Source organism: Epinephelus fuscoguttatus, linkage group LG21, assembly GCF_011397635.1.
Source record: "Epinephelus fuscoguttatus linkage group LG21, E.fuscoguttatus.final_Chr_v1".
Taxonomy (NCBI): Eukaryota; Metazoa; Chordata; class Actinopteri; order Perciformes; family Serranidae; genus Epinephelus; species Epinephelus fuscoguttatus.
Window position 1 is genome coordinate 21904398 of NC_064772.1, and position 15411 is coordinate 21919808.

Below are 15411 nucleotides of genomic sequence, written 5' to 3' on the forward strand. Positions count from 1 at the left end.
ATCTGTGCAGTGTGTTCTCGCTGAGAGGCCAGTACAATGCATCACAGAGCCTGGGAATGCCAGAGTTTAATTGGAGCAACCAGCCCCTGCCTAATTAGGTATAATTTCCTTGCAGAGCGAGAGAGATGAAGCGAAGGGGGGATCGTACACTAGCAACCCTGCTCCCTCGCACAGCTTTTGTGTCCCCCTCACACCCGGCTCTCCTCACAAGAAAGCTCCAATGAATCTGATTGTACACTTTGAAATGTCCACTGCAATGTCCAATGTGGATACACTGTTTGATAAAGCAATGAGAAGAGATTTTCAGTGTGCTTACAGTGAGGCTGCAAACCCACACAATACAGCGAAGGTCACTCATAAATTATCTTCGCACAGAATGGAAAAACTGGCATTTCAGTTCAGTGTCTGATAAATATTGACAGGTTTTCTTCATTATGCTGATGAGTCCTCCAGAAACTCAATATTTGCAGATGCATGTGCAGGATTTTCAAAATAACTAATGATATGCCACACTGTACTTGAGTTATTCATCAGGACTGAAACAGTTGATTAAATCTTGAACTTTCGGCATCCTTTGCATAAAACATTTTCCAAAAATGCTTTGAAAATGCAACATTTGCCTTCATCATCCATTTACCCCGAACAAAATGTCAAAGCAAACTTTTCTCTACGGACAGCAAGTTAGAAAACCACCTCTCTGACCTTTCCCTCTGTTGCTCCTCCAACTGCTGTTCCCTCATGCCGGACATATGGCTGCCCACTGGACCGCAGTTTACCCCCCATTTTTCACTCTGACAGCCTAACTGTGAACCAGCCGATGTAGCCCCAATCTCCCTGTCTCTAGTATCCCATTCAGGAGGAAAAAAGGATTTCTGTTGCCTCTTCTGGTCCATCGGGATTATGCATGGCACGGCAGGGCAACGTGCCTCACCGGCTAATACCAACACTACCGACCTCATCAGAGACCAACGCAGGCTGTCAAATACAGTTACGCAACAGAATGTTCCATTGTGGAGGAAACAGGGCAGCATTCGGCCTCTCACGCTTCACTTTCTGAACAGCTCCAGACAGCTGAGATTGGACTTTAACTTGGCCCACATGTCATGTTTGACTTGTCTGAACTGTGTGAGTGTGTGCGCAAGATGGGCATGTGTATGTGCGGTTGCGTGTGTGTCTGAGTGAGTGTTTGCATGTGGTGGAAGTGGTGGAGTGGTGTAAGTCACGGTGGTTCTGGACTTTCCCGGCCTGCAGCCTGGCCCCTGCATGTCCCCGGGGAGGCCCCCATGTTCATGGGAAAGTCACGGCTCCATTTCAGAAGGCATTCTCGGGGTCTCTGTGCGGCAGTGTGGGTAACACTGAGAACAGCAACGCCAGACTGACATGGGGCACCCCGGGGCCAAACACTGTAGGGGCTGTTTCCAGCCATGCTCGGAGGAATGCTGTTTTGCTGTCACCAACTGTCAGAAACTCACTCAGATTTATGACGCAACTGCCAGTGCTTGAAAAGCGACCACGCCTTGCTGACAGTGGGAATTATTAGCCCTCTTTTAGGCTCCTTCACCATTTGTGTTTAAATAGACTAAGAAATTACTACTCCACATGTTCCCCATCTGGATTTATTGCAGTTTAAGTGAATCACAGAGTTGAATAGTAACATGGTACAATCCAAGTTTAAAAGTAGAATTTTGTTTTCCTCACGATGTGTTCTGCTTTTCTGCTCATCCAGGGACAAGGACTACCATTTGCGGACCTACAAATCAGTGGTGATGGCCAACAAGCTCATAGACTGGCTTATTGCACAGGTAAACCCTAGTTTTTTCTTGATATCTGACAGAACTTGTTACACTCTGTTCCCATCCTCAGTCTGACGTTGCGTCCACTCTAATTTATGTGCAGGAGGGGGGTTTCGATTTCCCCTTACCAATCACAAGAGACGAAACGTATCTGCCTGAATCTAATGTTATTTAAAGTCCACATGAATGGGTAGCCATGCCAACATACCTGTTTTGTTGGGGTTTAAGAGTGGAACAGCCTTGATAACAGCATCTATCTTGTGTATAGGGCTTGGCATTGTTGTTTTTTCTTAGTGGTTCAATAGACTATGCTTGACAACAGCTTGACAACTGCGTTAGTTCCGCCTGTTGCATTCATTGGTCGTTTTAAGCCTCTACACTGGCGACAGCCATGGCCAGAGGCATTATATTTATGGGTTGTCTGTTTGTACATCCATCTGTCCATCCCATTCTCATGAAAGCAATATCTCGAAATCACTTTGAGGGAATTTTTAAAAATTTGGCACAAACGTCCACTTGAACTGACTAGATTTTGGTTGTCAGAGGTCAAGGGCACCTTGACCTCACTTCCGTCTCATTCTCGTGAATGCAATATCTCAAGAAGGCCTCGAGGGAATTTCCTCAAATTTGGCACCAACATCCACTGTGACTCAAGCATATACTCATTAGTTTTTGGTGGTCAAAGGTCAAGGTCACTGTGACCTCATAAAACACATTTTTGGCAACAAGTCAAGAATTCATATTCTATGACAAAATGTTTCACAAATGTGTTATAGGATAAAACAATGACACATTTCTAGCCATTGCTCAACGTCATAATTCAGGAACAGAGGGGGAGACATTTGGTCGGACACTGAATTGGTGACACTAATCTTGGGTGTCCATCTTGAAACTGTGCTGATTGTATAGATCTTCTGTGCTGCCAGGTTGCAGCAACATCCATATATGAAACATTGTCTAATGTCATGGCTACATGAGTCTGGACAGACATGGATGTAAACTGCATCTTGGCTGGTTCATGGAGGCGTACAACCACAAGGCGGTTATTCTAGTTTATTTTAACTGAGAAACCACTGTTTCATTTCTCGATGCCAGACAAATCAGTCAACTCAAACTTGGTGGAGTGGGCGGACTTAAAGGTCTAGACCCAGGCAGCCCTAACTTAGCCTCACCCACAGTAATGGATGAGAGGTATTATAATATATCAGCTTTCAGTGGAAGCATGATAACCATGTGATCCTACATTGTACGATCAAAATAAATTGTCTAAATAAATCATTCCAAGCAAATTGTAATTCAAAATGTTATAAAAATATCTTTGTTTTACATGTGTGAAAAGTTTTTTCAGTATATTACATAACTTGAAACACAATCAATTGGATTCTTAGAAGTGTAGTTTTTCAGGTCACTTCAAATGTGCAACAGAGGAAACAAACTAAGACGACAAAGCATTTCTTGCCATCAGACTCAAGGCTCTCAGTGGAGCCAAAAGGAAACGAAGAAAGAAAGGCAGAATTGATTCGACAGCTGAGCTTTATTGACTTTGACAGGAAGCTTTGAGGCTGACAGATTGATAGCCCTGTCCAGGATGACAACAAAGAAATGAAATGTATATGGCCACCACCGCAGAATCAATGACAGACATCACATGTTTGTGTGTGCGTATGAGTGCGCGCGTGTGTGTGGTAGTCCATATGAATGTGTTTGACCCAGGCCAACGGAATAGCTTTCACTCCTTCCGTGGGACTTCAAGAGCTGTCACACTTTGCTGTATAGACATGATTTTGGCTGTGTTCAAGATGGAGAATGAAGTGGGTCTGCAGGCCTCTGGGCTTTTGGATGCAGGAACAAAGGAGGGGTTGCTCTCTAAACATACAATGTCCTTTGTTCTGTCTCTCTTTCTCTTACTTTCCTGTGGCTCGTTTATTCTATCCACTCTTTATTCTCAAACCTGTCTCCGCTCTCTACTGCATTCACTCTTTAACTTTCTTGTGTCTTCTGCTGCAGGGGGACTGCAGAACCAGGGAGGAAGCGCTGATCTTGGGGGTGGAGCTGTGCGACAATGGCTTCATGCATCACGGTACGGCACTGTTCACTGCTGAGGATTTCAACAGACCAAAAAAAAAGGTTCCCATCCCGCTGTTCACAAACCATGGAATCCTCTCCATCATTGACTAAATAAGAGTCGAATGCTTCGGAGAAACCACACAGAGGGCGTCTGGCATTTAGCATCCTGTTTTAGAACACAACCACTCTTGTTCTCTTTCCATTTCTACTTATAATCCCTTTGACACGCTACAGGAATAGAACTTTTTTCCAATCCAGTGAATGAATTTGTATGTGTGCATTTGTGTGTGGTTAGGGTTATGGCTGTATTCATGCATACTATCATTAACTTCATGCATACTTGTGTGCATCTGACTTAAGTAACCAAGTGCGGGGTACGTGAATGGTTTGCTTTAGCTGTGAGAACTTGGCAGATAACACATAGCTGTCAGTTAAAGTGCAAAAAATGGTTAGTAGCCATGGTTACAATTTGTTTGTGCGAGTTAGACTTGTTTTTAACTCGGCACTTCTTGCGTGCCAAAGTCCACATCATACACACTACAGTATGAGTCACAGCGTGTCTCCTTGTACCTCCATGATGTAACTGCTCTGAACTAGCCACAGTTCAAGCCTCACACTACAAATTACCAGCACATCTATGGAACATACAGTAACAGACCCAGCCATCAAACCTCCTTTCACTTCCACAGCCTTTGGGGTAATTTTGCCATTCGTGCCAGTGAGTTATTTGGCCTGACGATGTGGCTATTAAACCTATTGCCGTTATATCTGATCCTTCAGGGGAATGAAGTGAATGTTAGAGGGAAACTCTGTTTTTCCCCTCAGGGTTATTTTTCATTTCAAAATGAAGTCTTGGTTAAGGCGTTATGTTGCTGTGGAGACTGGGTTCATTTAAAAGTGATCCCTTTCTCTCATAGTGTGTGCTGATTTATGCATATTAGAATACATGGTATGCATGTGTTTAAGTGCTTTGGCTTGCTCTGTTTGGCATGTGACAGATAATTAACTGTATTTTGGGTTTGTATAAGAACATGTTTACATGCTTTAATGATCAAAAAACACTTTATTTTATTCATACTGTGTGCTGGAACACTATTTACCCTCTGTCTGAATTGTTCCATGTTTCCTTGACATTAGCATGTAGCTACATGTAACAGTGCACTTGCAGCTGCAGAATAACTGTGTATAGCGGCACTCTCTCCTGTTGAAAATCTTCAGTAAATGCTTCTAAACACAGCTAATCATGTTCCAGCAGAAATATGATCTGAAATTGGGGAGAAATTAACAACGGCAGCCAAGATTACATGTTTCCCTGAGGTTAGCATGTGGCTACATGTAGCAATGTAGGCTATGTAATGTAAACACTTGCAGTAGCATACCTGAAGATGATCAAAAAAAAAAAAAATCTGCATGCTTTAGCCCATTTCCCATAACTCACATGTATTTCACATTACTAACCAGGTTTTATACCATGTTTCTGCATTATATTTTACTGCAGCGGTTCTCAACTGGTCCAGCCACAGGGTCCAGATTTCTTCTTAGTCTTCTGTTCAAGATCCGCACAGTTTCAGACATTCAGCGTCATACTTGTGTGTCGTCCGTGGCCATGTCGTCGAGCTAGTTTGCTTTCCGAGTCACGTATTTGTCTGTTAGTCACTCCCTCTACAACAGGAAATGGCACTTCAAAATGAAATCTCAGAGCTGGAAATTTTCTGTACTTCAAAATAAAGTGTGTTTTTTACAGACTTGACAAGTTTTCGAGTCACTTGTGATCCATTCAGGATGGACCCACACCCACTTTTGCACTGCAACCCACCAGTTGGGAGCCACTGTTTTAATGCATATTTTGCCAGTCTGTGCTGCCACTGGTTTCCATGCATTTCCCTACAGTGTGTTTTCATAATTGCCAAAGTTACATGGTTTTGGGGTTTAAAATGGTTCAAATCTAAAATCTCAAAAATGCATCACCATGAAAAAGTTATAGCAGATTCAGTATTCACTGTGATGGATTTCAGAACTCGAGCAAACTTTAGAAGTCTTGTTAATTTTAATACTGCTTAAATCGAAGGCACTTCTTCACTGGAACAGTAGAAAAAAACATTCAAGAGTCTGAAACTGTATAAATAAATAAAATAAAACTGCATAAATAAAACTTTTGAAAATTGTCAGCAAAAATGTGATTTATACGTGATGTGTAGTTAAGCAGCTGATCCTTCAAACACCCTTGTATGAACTCTTAAGTCTAAAAACAAACTATTTGCTAGAATTGTGATTATTCAGCAAGTATCAGTTCAATTGTTTGTTTTTCTGACATTTAGTCACTTGTGACTTTGTTATTACCTCCTCTAGTGTTGGAAAAGAGTGAATTCAAGGACGAGCCCTTGTTGTTTCGTTTCTTCGCTGATGAGGAGATGGAGGGCTCCAACACCAAACACAAACATATGAAGCATGACCTGAAAATAGTTGAGAACGTCATTTCCAAGTCTCTCCTGGTGAGTGTTCACTTACAGTACTCTTTTGTGGCTAATTGACTGATTAGCTCTCAGTCTGTCTAGCAATCTATAATGTACACACAACTCAAACCAAACCAAAGGCACAGTAAATCATTAGAAAGCACACAGCTGTGAGAAGGAAAAAGGCACAACTCTGCAAAAGTCCATTTTATACCTCAGTAAGCATTTCTTTCTGAGGAGTGAGCTAATACTACCATGGCTGCTATCTGTTTGTACCAGTATCTGGTTCTAGTTTGTGTGTTTGTGCTCTGTGAAACTGTCTTGGTTTGCTGGCTTGGGATTTTGCTGATGGGAGACGTGTCGGTTCTTTTTTTCCCAGATAAGGCCTAGTGATGGCGGCTACGGTTTTACCCTGGAGGAGAGGAACAGAGTCCCCATCATCAAATCTGTAGAGAAGGGCTCCCAAGCTGAGGTGAGAATGCACACAGACGTAGATGGATTATTGAACGGGCCTACTGGGCAAAGGCCCAAGGGCCAAAATTGTCAGGGGCCCCCTGTCCTTCATCTGCAAACTGTCACTCAAATAAATATATATCGATCAGAAGACGACTCAAAATGACCTCAAACACATACAAATGAACTACAAAGAGACACAAAACGACCGCAAGGAGACACAAAATGATCAAAAAAAGACACAAATATACCCAAAGAGACACAAATTTACCTTTTAAAAAACACAAAACGATTATAGGATATGCGAAGGCTCTACAAAGACATGCAAAGTGACCAAAAATATGTCACAAAAAGACACAAATTCACCTTTAAAGAAACATAAAACAAGAACAAAGATATGCAAGAATGACTTCAGAGACACAAAACAACTACAGAGAGAAGCAAAATGACCAAAATGGACCCAAATATACCCTGAAGAGATACAAAATGACTTCAAAAAGACACAAAACAACTACAAAGGAATGCATAGGAACTACAGAGACATGAAGTGACTAAAGAGACAGAAATTGTCCTTTAACAAAACATAAAACTACAACAAAGATATGCAAAGGAACCACAGAGACAAGCAACAACTTCAGAAAGAAGCAAACTGGCCAAAATTGACACAAATTGACTTCAAATCGACACAGAACAACTACAAAGGAATGCAGAGGAATTTCGAAGAGACACAAAACACCTACAAAGGGATGCAGAGTTACTACAAAGAGACATAAAGTAACCAAAAAAAACACCAATATATCTCAAAGAGACATACAGTGAATTGTCCTTTTAAAGAAGCATACAACAACAACAACAACAACAAAGATTATGCAAAGGAACAACAGAGACACAAAACATCTACAAAGAGAAACAAAACAACCAAAATGACACAAATATTCCCCTAAGAGACACAGAATGACCTCAAAGAGACACAAAACTACAAAAAGATGATGAAACTACAAGAGACGCAAAACAACAAAAAGAAACAAAGCCGGCACAAAGTCTGTGTGTCTTGCTCGTATGTTAGGAGAGGTGGTGGGGCCTTTTACATGTCGGTGCCCAGGGGCCCATTGTCACATAATCTGCTCATGCACACAGTCATACAGTACATGTTTATTGAACGAATTGATTTCCAAAATCCTATTGTTAAAAATCCTTCTGAAACTTAGTCCTCACTGAGCGGATTTACCTACTGTACAAATCCATGTAATCGCTGTTGTAACAAATAAGGGCCCGAGATCTGAGGGTGTTTTTGGCTTTATAGTGTTCAGACTCTGGTTCACTGTGTCCCTTTTGTAATTTAACATCATTCTGCTGCATTTGATTTTGTTTCCCAGAAGTTACTCTGCAAAGCTGTGACGCCTTTATAGCAGATGAGCTCCAGTCAGCAGAAGCCTTTTGTTGTTAAAATGTGGTTCGGTCATCAGTTATACAAAAACCATAACCTCTAACCTGCTTTATGATGGTGGACACGGATGCTAACATTAGAGGCATTTTCATGCAGAAATAGAGCGTATGAAAGGGCGCCATATTTTTGAGGTCTCCTTTGGTGTTTCGCTTTGATCTGCAAGATGAAACTGGGACAGAGGAGTTGGAGGGCAAATGTGATCAATCTGAGCGCACGACCCATAATTCCCTCCAGCCCTGAAGTAGCACTGAACAAGCCTGAAAGGGTCTGGATTGCATAGAGACTGGCGTTGTGTGTGTCTGCATTTAAATATTCAGTCTGGGACGATGAAATCCACAACAGGATCCAGCCGTATGCTCATAGATAAAAGTTATCCTATGACTGGGAGTGTGAGCGCTTTCCTTTGTGATATATAGAAATCCTTTGGGAGGTTGGTGTGTTTATACCAACAAAGTTAACTTGAAGCTAAAAATGACAAACATTTCATTGTGATTCTGTGTGGCATCAAAACCTAACCTCAATACCTTTTTTTTTTCTTCTCTTTTATTATATGCTCTTGTAAGATGGCTGGCCTGGAGGTGGGGAAGAAGTTGTTTGCCATAAATGGAGACCTGGTGTTCCTCAGGCCTTTCTCCGAAGTGGAAGTTCTTCTTAGGCAGTGTTTTAACAGCAGAGGACCCCTCAGGGTGCTGGTGAGCACCAAGCCAAGAGAGTAAGTCAGATTTGAATATGCATGTGCGTTAATGTGTGCATACGTCTAAAGATACGATCAAAGAGATCTTGTCGTTTTCCCTCCTCTTGTCCCCAGGACAGTGAAGATTCCCGACTCAGCTGATGGATTAGGTTTCCAGATTCGTGGCTTCGGTCCGTCTGTGGTCCATGCTGTTGGGAGAGGTAAGAAATCGCCACCTCTACCGCTTGAGGTGTCTGGCTTCATCAGCAAAATGCCTCCCATCACCTCCCTGGTATTGTGGCACAGCTGGTCAGCAGATGCCACACCAGTCTTTTGCTGTATGCATGACTTGGCCACAAGGGGCCAATTTTCCACACTCCTGCTCTCCATGTGGCTCAGCTGGTCGGTTAATGTTGCTGCCAACACTGAAAATTAGCTTTTTATCAGTCTCTTTCCACATTACAATAATTTACATGTACCTATTCACATTTTTCTTAACGCTCCCATGCCTCTGTGTGATGGAGAAGCATTTTTTGATCAGCGTGCCCGTTTTTGTCCTAACACAGCGTGTTTAGTAGCACCGCTATCAGCGCTGGTATGAGATAGGGTCCAATCAAAAAACAATCCATGGCCTTGTCTGGCTGTTCTCAGGAGAATTGGATCCTGTTTTTTTCCTTAAGCAATCTAAGTGGGATGGCAGGGTAGAAATGTGCTGGGTATGTGTGAGACTTTGCCTGTGTGTGTGCATGTGTTGGCTTGATGATGTGGTTGCCTGGGAACCTGCTGTGTGTTTAAGTAGATGCTCTGATCCCCCCGAGACAAAACTGATGATGTAGGAGGTGTCTAATTCCTCAGATTGTCATCACAGCTGCTGTTTCCCGGTGTCTGAGGTCAACAGAGCAGGTAATAACAATTAAAGGCAAAGGAACTGAGACACAAGAAGGGGTGAGACAAAGAGAAACTGGTTAAAAGATTACTTTACCCCCCAAATGACCACTTGTGTATCAGTCACTTACCTTGTGTTACAGTGAATTAATGTAGGAAACTTTGTGTCTCTTGCGTGCCTCTGTGGTGAACAAAGAATCCAAAAACTGAAGTCATAGGCGACTGCATTTAACAACAGCAAAAAATCCATTTACAAACTCTCACAAAACTTGTGCAGTATAATTTAAGTCTAATTTATCCAGTTGTATGCTCAGCACTTCCCAAAAAGACAACCCTTTCTGAGGTGTATCTGAACTATAAGTGAAATTTATGTTCTCTTCAAAGCCACACTCTATTGTCAAAAAACAGTAATTTTACCACGCTGAATTTGGGGGCTGCTGGTCTACCGCTGACTCGATCACTTAGTTTGTTTGTGCCATTGTGTGACTTTGGTGTTTTAAAGTGTTTGTTCAGATCTAGCAAAGTCACACAATAACACAAACAAACAACCGATCAAGGAAGTGGTAGGCCAGCGGCTCCCATTTTCAGCGAACACAAATTACTGTTTTTGTCAATGTAGTCTGGCTTTGAAGAGAGCATGAATAAGATTTACTTTTAGTTCAGTATTAAATAGTTTTAGGTTTTTGTAAAAATGCATGTCTTTGGGAAGAACTGAGCATACGGCTGGATAAATGAGACTTGGATTATACAGTTGTGTGCGAGTTTGTAGACGGATGACTGTTGCTGGTGTTAAACATTCTTCATGGAGCCATGCGAGAAAAACAAAGCTTTCTTCCGGAATTCAGCGCAACACAGATTGAGTAATTGATATCCAAATGGTCATTGGGGGGGTAAAATAATCCTTTAAAAGGATGGAATTAATGTTTAGCTCGTGGTCCAATTCTAGCCAAGCCAGTCATGCCCACATTAGTGCTAATTAGCAACACTTCAAAACACACTCTGTTTACCACATTATTGTCCCAAGAGGCACCTACCTGAAACAGGGAATGTAAACAAACATAGCTTTTTATTATTTCATTTTATCAGTCTGTGATGGGAAAGCAAAAACAGTTTCACATACACACACACGCACAGATGCAGCCTCAATAATATGAATGTTAGAGTGCTGTATCTTGTACCACACTTGTTCACGTCCTTGCAGTCTGACTCTCTATCTTATTGGCCCTATTGTTGTGTTGCTGCTCTGTTATTAAGTAGACCTGCCTGTTGATATACTTTCTCACCACAGTTAAAGCAGTACAGAAATGAGGGCTCAGTAATTTCATTCTTGCAATACTTGCTGTGAGGAGTACAGATCCTGTATATTGCGATGTGAGTTATGCATGATGTGTGTTTAAGGAGCTATGCAAACAAGTGGGAGGAATATTTAGTCTGCCTTGCTCTTCCCCCTGATAGCTGTAAACCTTGAAGATCTCTTACAGTACGGTCTGAATCACATCCCTCAGAGAGGCCCTCGTCTAGCCCAGATAAACAACTTCCCTCCTCTCCACGCTCACTCTCACACTCCTCCTGAGCTGCCAAAACAGGAAGCAACGTTGTAAATACAAAGAAGAAAAAGGAATGTTGTTCAGCCTAATTTTGTGTACAGGATGTGGAAGATGTGACAGTTATTTTTTGAGGTGGGGGGGATGTGCTGGTGTTTGTTTTCAACCTGATGCAGCTTTCACCTGCATGATAACGTGCAGTACTTATTGCCCTTGACGCGTCCTTTTTTGGGGTTGCTTGTCTCACGCCAGGCACAGTGGCAGCCATCGCCGGTCTCCACCCAGGCCAGTGCATCATCAAGGTGAACGGCATCAATGTGAGCAAGGAGAGCCATGCCAGCGTCATCGCTCATGTCACTGCGTGCAGGAAGTATCGACGACCCACACAGGTGAGACGGGAAGAGAAGAAGGGACGGGGAAAAAGGGAATAAACCTAACTACTGCAGTTTGGCAGAAGTTTTATTTTAGAGAGAAAGCATTTATCCAGTATTTAGGGTATCATAGGCCCTGTTTACACCTGGTATTAAAATCCTAAATGCAGCCTGGATGATCGGATCACAAGTGGGCAGCTTTAAGTACAGGTGTGAATGCACCAAATGCGTCTTTAATGTGTTTTGAGATCCGATTTTTCACACCACATTCAGAGGTGGTCTGGGCCAAATGTGGCCACATTCTTTCAGCATCGTGAATGCTAATGTGTACTGGGCCACATTAAAAGACCGCCTACTCAGCTGATGACTTTGCTTTTCTGACTACCCACTGGATAAGAAAAAAATGTTAGTGCAGTTGCATAGAAGCAGAGCTAAAGGACCATCTCTGGAGACACTCTACTCCTGGCTAGCGGTCAGTTACACGTCTGCCTGGTTAGCACGAGCTAACACAACAGCAGCAACTGTTAAATGGTCCCAACAAACCCACACCAGCAGTGAAACAGCTCGGCTCTGTCTTTACACCCATTGATAACCATTTGGCAGGGCACCCACTAGCTCACCTGGTAGAGCAGGTACCTCATGTACAAAGGCTGTGGGCGCAGGTTTGATTCCAACCCATGGCCCCTTGCTGCATGTTATCCCCCCTCACTCTTCCTACCTCACACTGTATCTGTCCTATCAAAAGAAGGCAAAAGGCCCCATAAATATCTAAAAATAAATAAATAGATAACCGTTGGGTAATGTTAGCTGTGCGACGCTAACAGTTAGCCCCGCCAATGTTTGTTTGTAGCTGGGCGAACTCTTACCAGCTGTCCCAGGCATGGAGCTCACACTACTGGAGTCTCCCCATGGTGCTTGGCTCATGATGAGCAAACAGAGAGAGAGAGAGACCCAATTAAATAATATTTTACTCATTTTAAATCATAAACACTCTAAGTTGGCTTGTAGAATGACAAACCTCCTGCCAGAAAAAAACAACGGAAATGATTGGCATGTTTATTTTTATATAACAGCTGGAATTGAGATCAGAAGTGGTCGCTCAAGATGCATGTGAAGAATGCCAGGTGTAAAGAGGGCCTTAGAGCTGTCCACTTGTGATCCGATCACCCAAGACACTTGAAAATACCAGGTGTAAACAGTAGGGCTACTCCATAATAGTCGACCAAACGTCAGCCAACCAGAAATGTCATTAGTCTGCAAGATTTAACTGTTCGCTTAGTTGCAGAAAAAAAAACAAAATGTGAAACTCTATTAGGAGCTGTGCCTCATCAAAATAAATCAAAACCTATATGACTGGACCATGCTGGAATTTAATTTGAAAGAACAGACACAGGAAGTGGCCACGCTCAGCAGTCAGACAGGAGTCAGGTTAATTTCCAGGGCTGGTACCTGCGGTTATTCCACAGGCTAGTTAATAACATGTCGGGCAGGAAATCCAAAGTGTGGGATCATTTTGAGAAGGTGAAGGAGGAACCCAAGGCGATATGTAAACTCATCTTCACTGGTCGACTTCAAACATGATGTATCATCTGAAACATGGAAGTAGCTACATGCCCATTAGCCACTTAGCACAATCATTACTGCTTTGCCGACAGCGTCATTAACAGGCGGCTCGCTCAGTGTGTGACGTGCACTTGTAGATAAAATATAGGCCTATATTAATGAAGGGTCATTTGTACGGTTTTGTATTTCTCTGTAATGTAGCAAAGTGTTAACAACCATTGTGTTGCCCTGCCCAAATTATATAACTTAATAATTAAATAATATTGTAAACATTTGGGGGAAAAGTTGACGACTATTGGTGGACTATGAAAATTCTTGCTGGGGGCCAGCTCCAGTAAATAGGCACATACATGTACACAATGAAATTAAAAATACCTGTGAGCACTATCAAGATCTATTCCCCAAAGAAAAGACGGATTCTTTTCTGTAATAATGTTTGATTTGGAGGTCACACTTTAATTTCCCGTGACCTCACTGGTAGAAAGTTGAGATAATTTGAACTGCATGTTGATTGAGCTGATAATTATGTAATAAAACTACAAGGAGGAGAAGTGTGGGAGATCATAAAACAGCAGAAGGAACAAAAGCAGTTGAAAAGACGGGAAACAAGCACTAATTGACCGTGAGAAAAAAACATAGCAGACAGACCTCCTAGCTCCCGTTTACCTTCATATCTCTCCCTCTCTCTCTCTGTTTCTCTGACTCCCTCTTTCCTTCTCTTGGGTCATTACTCAGAAATAATAGTAGTTTTGGCTTCTCCAGCGCTGACCTCTGGCTCACAGTGGTGGGCCTGCTGTGGGAGACTGGCAGGCTGCACAGAGAGGTGGGAAAGGATCTGATTGTGGCTGGAGCTCAGGGTGGGTAAGATCCCTGGAGGGAGGGACGGAGGGAGGGCAGGAGATGGACAATCATAGCCATGTTTTTTTTTCTCCCAAAGAGTGGTTGACAGAAAGCTCAGTCCACCTGTTGAAGGTGGGGAAACTGTGTGAAAATAGAAACCCAAGGGTATGTGTGTATGTTGTGAGTCAGTGTAGTGTGTCACTATAATTGAGCCCCTCTGGGATCTCAGGCTTAATGAAGCACTTCAGGGTTCCAACACTACTGGAGATCTGGTTTACATCAAGTATGGACGCAGAGGAACCGCCCTCTCCCTCTCTGTCTCTTTCTATGTGTGTGTGTGTGCGCACTAGAAGACCACAGACCAGTAGGCAGGCACAGCATGTAGCCTTGGCAGAAACCCGACTGTGGGTCTCGCTGTGTAGACGAGAGAACAGACAGATACACAGACGCACACACAGAGCTGTGTGGCACACTGGAGTGGGTTGATGAGATTGGCGTGGGTTTGCATTTGCGGTCTCACCAAGCACCATGTTTCCATATGTTTGTGAAGGCTTTTCACTGTGTGCTCTGCCAACCCAACTGTGACGCTGTACACCATATCGGGGCAGAATCAACTCAACATGCTGCATGAAACCCAAACCTCAGCTTGTGTACACGCACACACACCAGACCTCTGTGTGTTCAGAGTTTTGTTTTTCCTCATCTCCTATCTTCCTAGTAATAGAAATGCCACCTGTTGACCACAAGTGATGCTACAATAGACTGATGCGTGCTGACAGTTGTGTGCATGAGCAACTGTAATGTTTCCAGTCAATTTAATCTTGAGCAAAAACACACAGACATTTTACAGGTCAATATAAGTTTAAGGTATAAAGAGACAAAACGTTTCATATTATTAATGATGCAATAACATTTTCACTAAATAAATTCCTTTATTGTGATCCTATGCAGCAAGACACTATTAAGTGGGTGTACAACAACAGTGAGAGCGCCCAGGAGGACAATCAGAAAACAAACCAGAAACCAACCCCTGAGGAGAATGGAGACGGCTTCGAGTGTAAAGTAGAAGGTGACCACACACACACAAACACACCCACACGCACACATTCACAAGAAACTACACGAGAATCTGGGAAAAACATATCCCGCTCAAGGTGTCTGTGGATGTAACGCAGGCTTGTTCGCGGGAACACAAGTCTGTCGCTCTTTGCAGTTAACAAGTCAGACGGGGCTCTGCAGAGGCTCATCTGGAGTGTGTTACTCTGAGAACAGCCGCCTCCTCTGGCTCATCAAGTGTTAATTCCCTCCTACAATTTATGGAT

At 42.8% G+C, this 15411-nt stretch overlaps 1 protein-coding gene across 2 annotated transcripts in view; it reads left to right on the forward strand.

Moving 5' to 3' along the window:
• prex2 (phosphatidylinositol-3,4,5-trisphosphate-dependent Rac exchange factor 2) overlaps positions 1-15411 on the forward strand; it is a 126020-nt gene that overhangs the window by 52936 nt on the left and 57673 nt on the right. For both annotated transcript variants that reach the window (XM_049565243.1, XM_049565244.1), the window contains exons 14-21: positions 1727-1802; positions 3801-3873; positions 6210-6352; positions 6693-6785; positions 8777-8925; positions 9022-9107; positions 11568-11704; positions 15041-15158. In XM_049565243.1, the coding sequence (XP_049421200.1) occupies positions 1727-1802; positions 3801-3873; positions 6210-6352; positions 6693-6785; positions 8777-8925; positions 9022-9107; positions 11568-11704; positions 15041-15158 (875 nt within the window). The remainder of the gene's footprint in view (positions 1-1726; positions 1803-3800; positions 3874-6209; positions 6353-6692; positions 6786-8776; positions 8926-9021; positions 9108-11567; positions 11705-15040; positions 15159-15411) is intronic.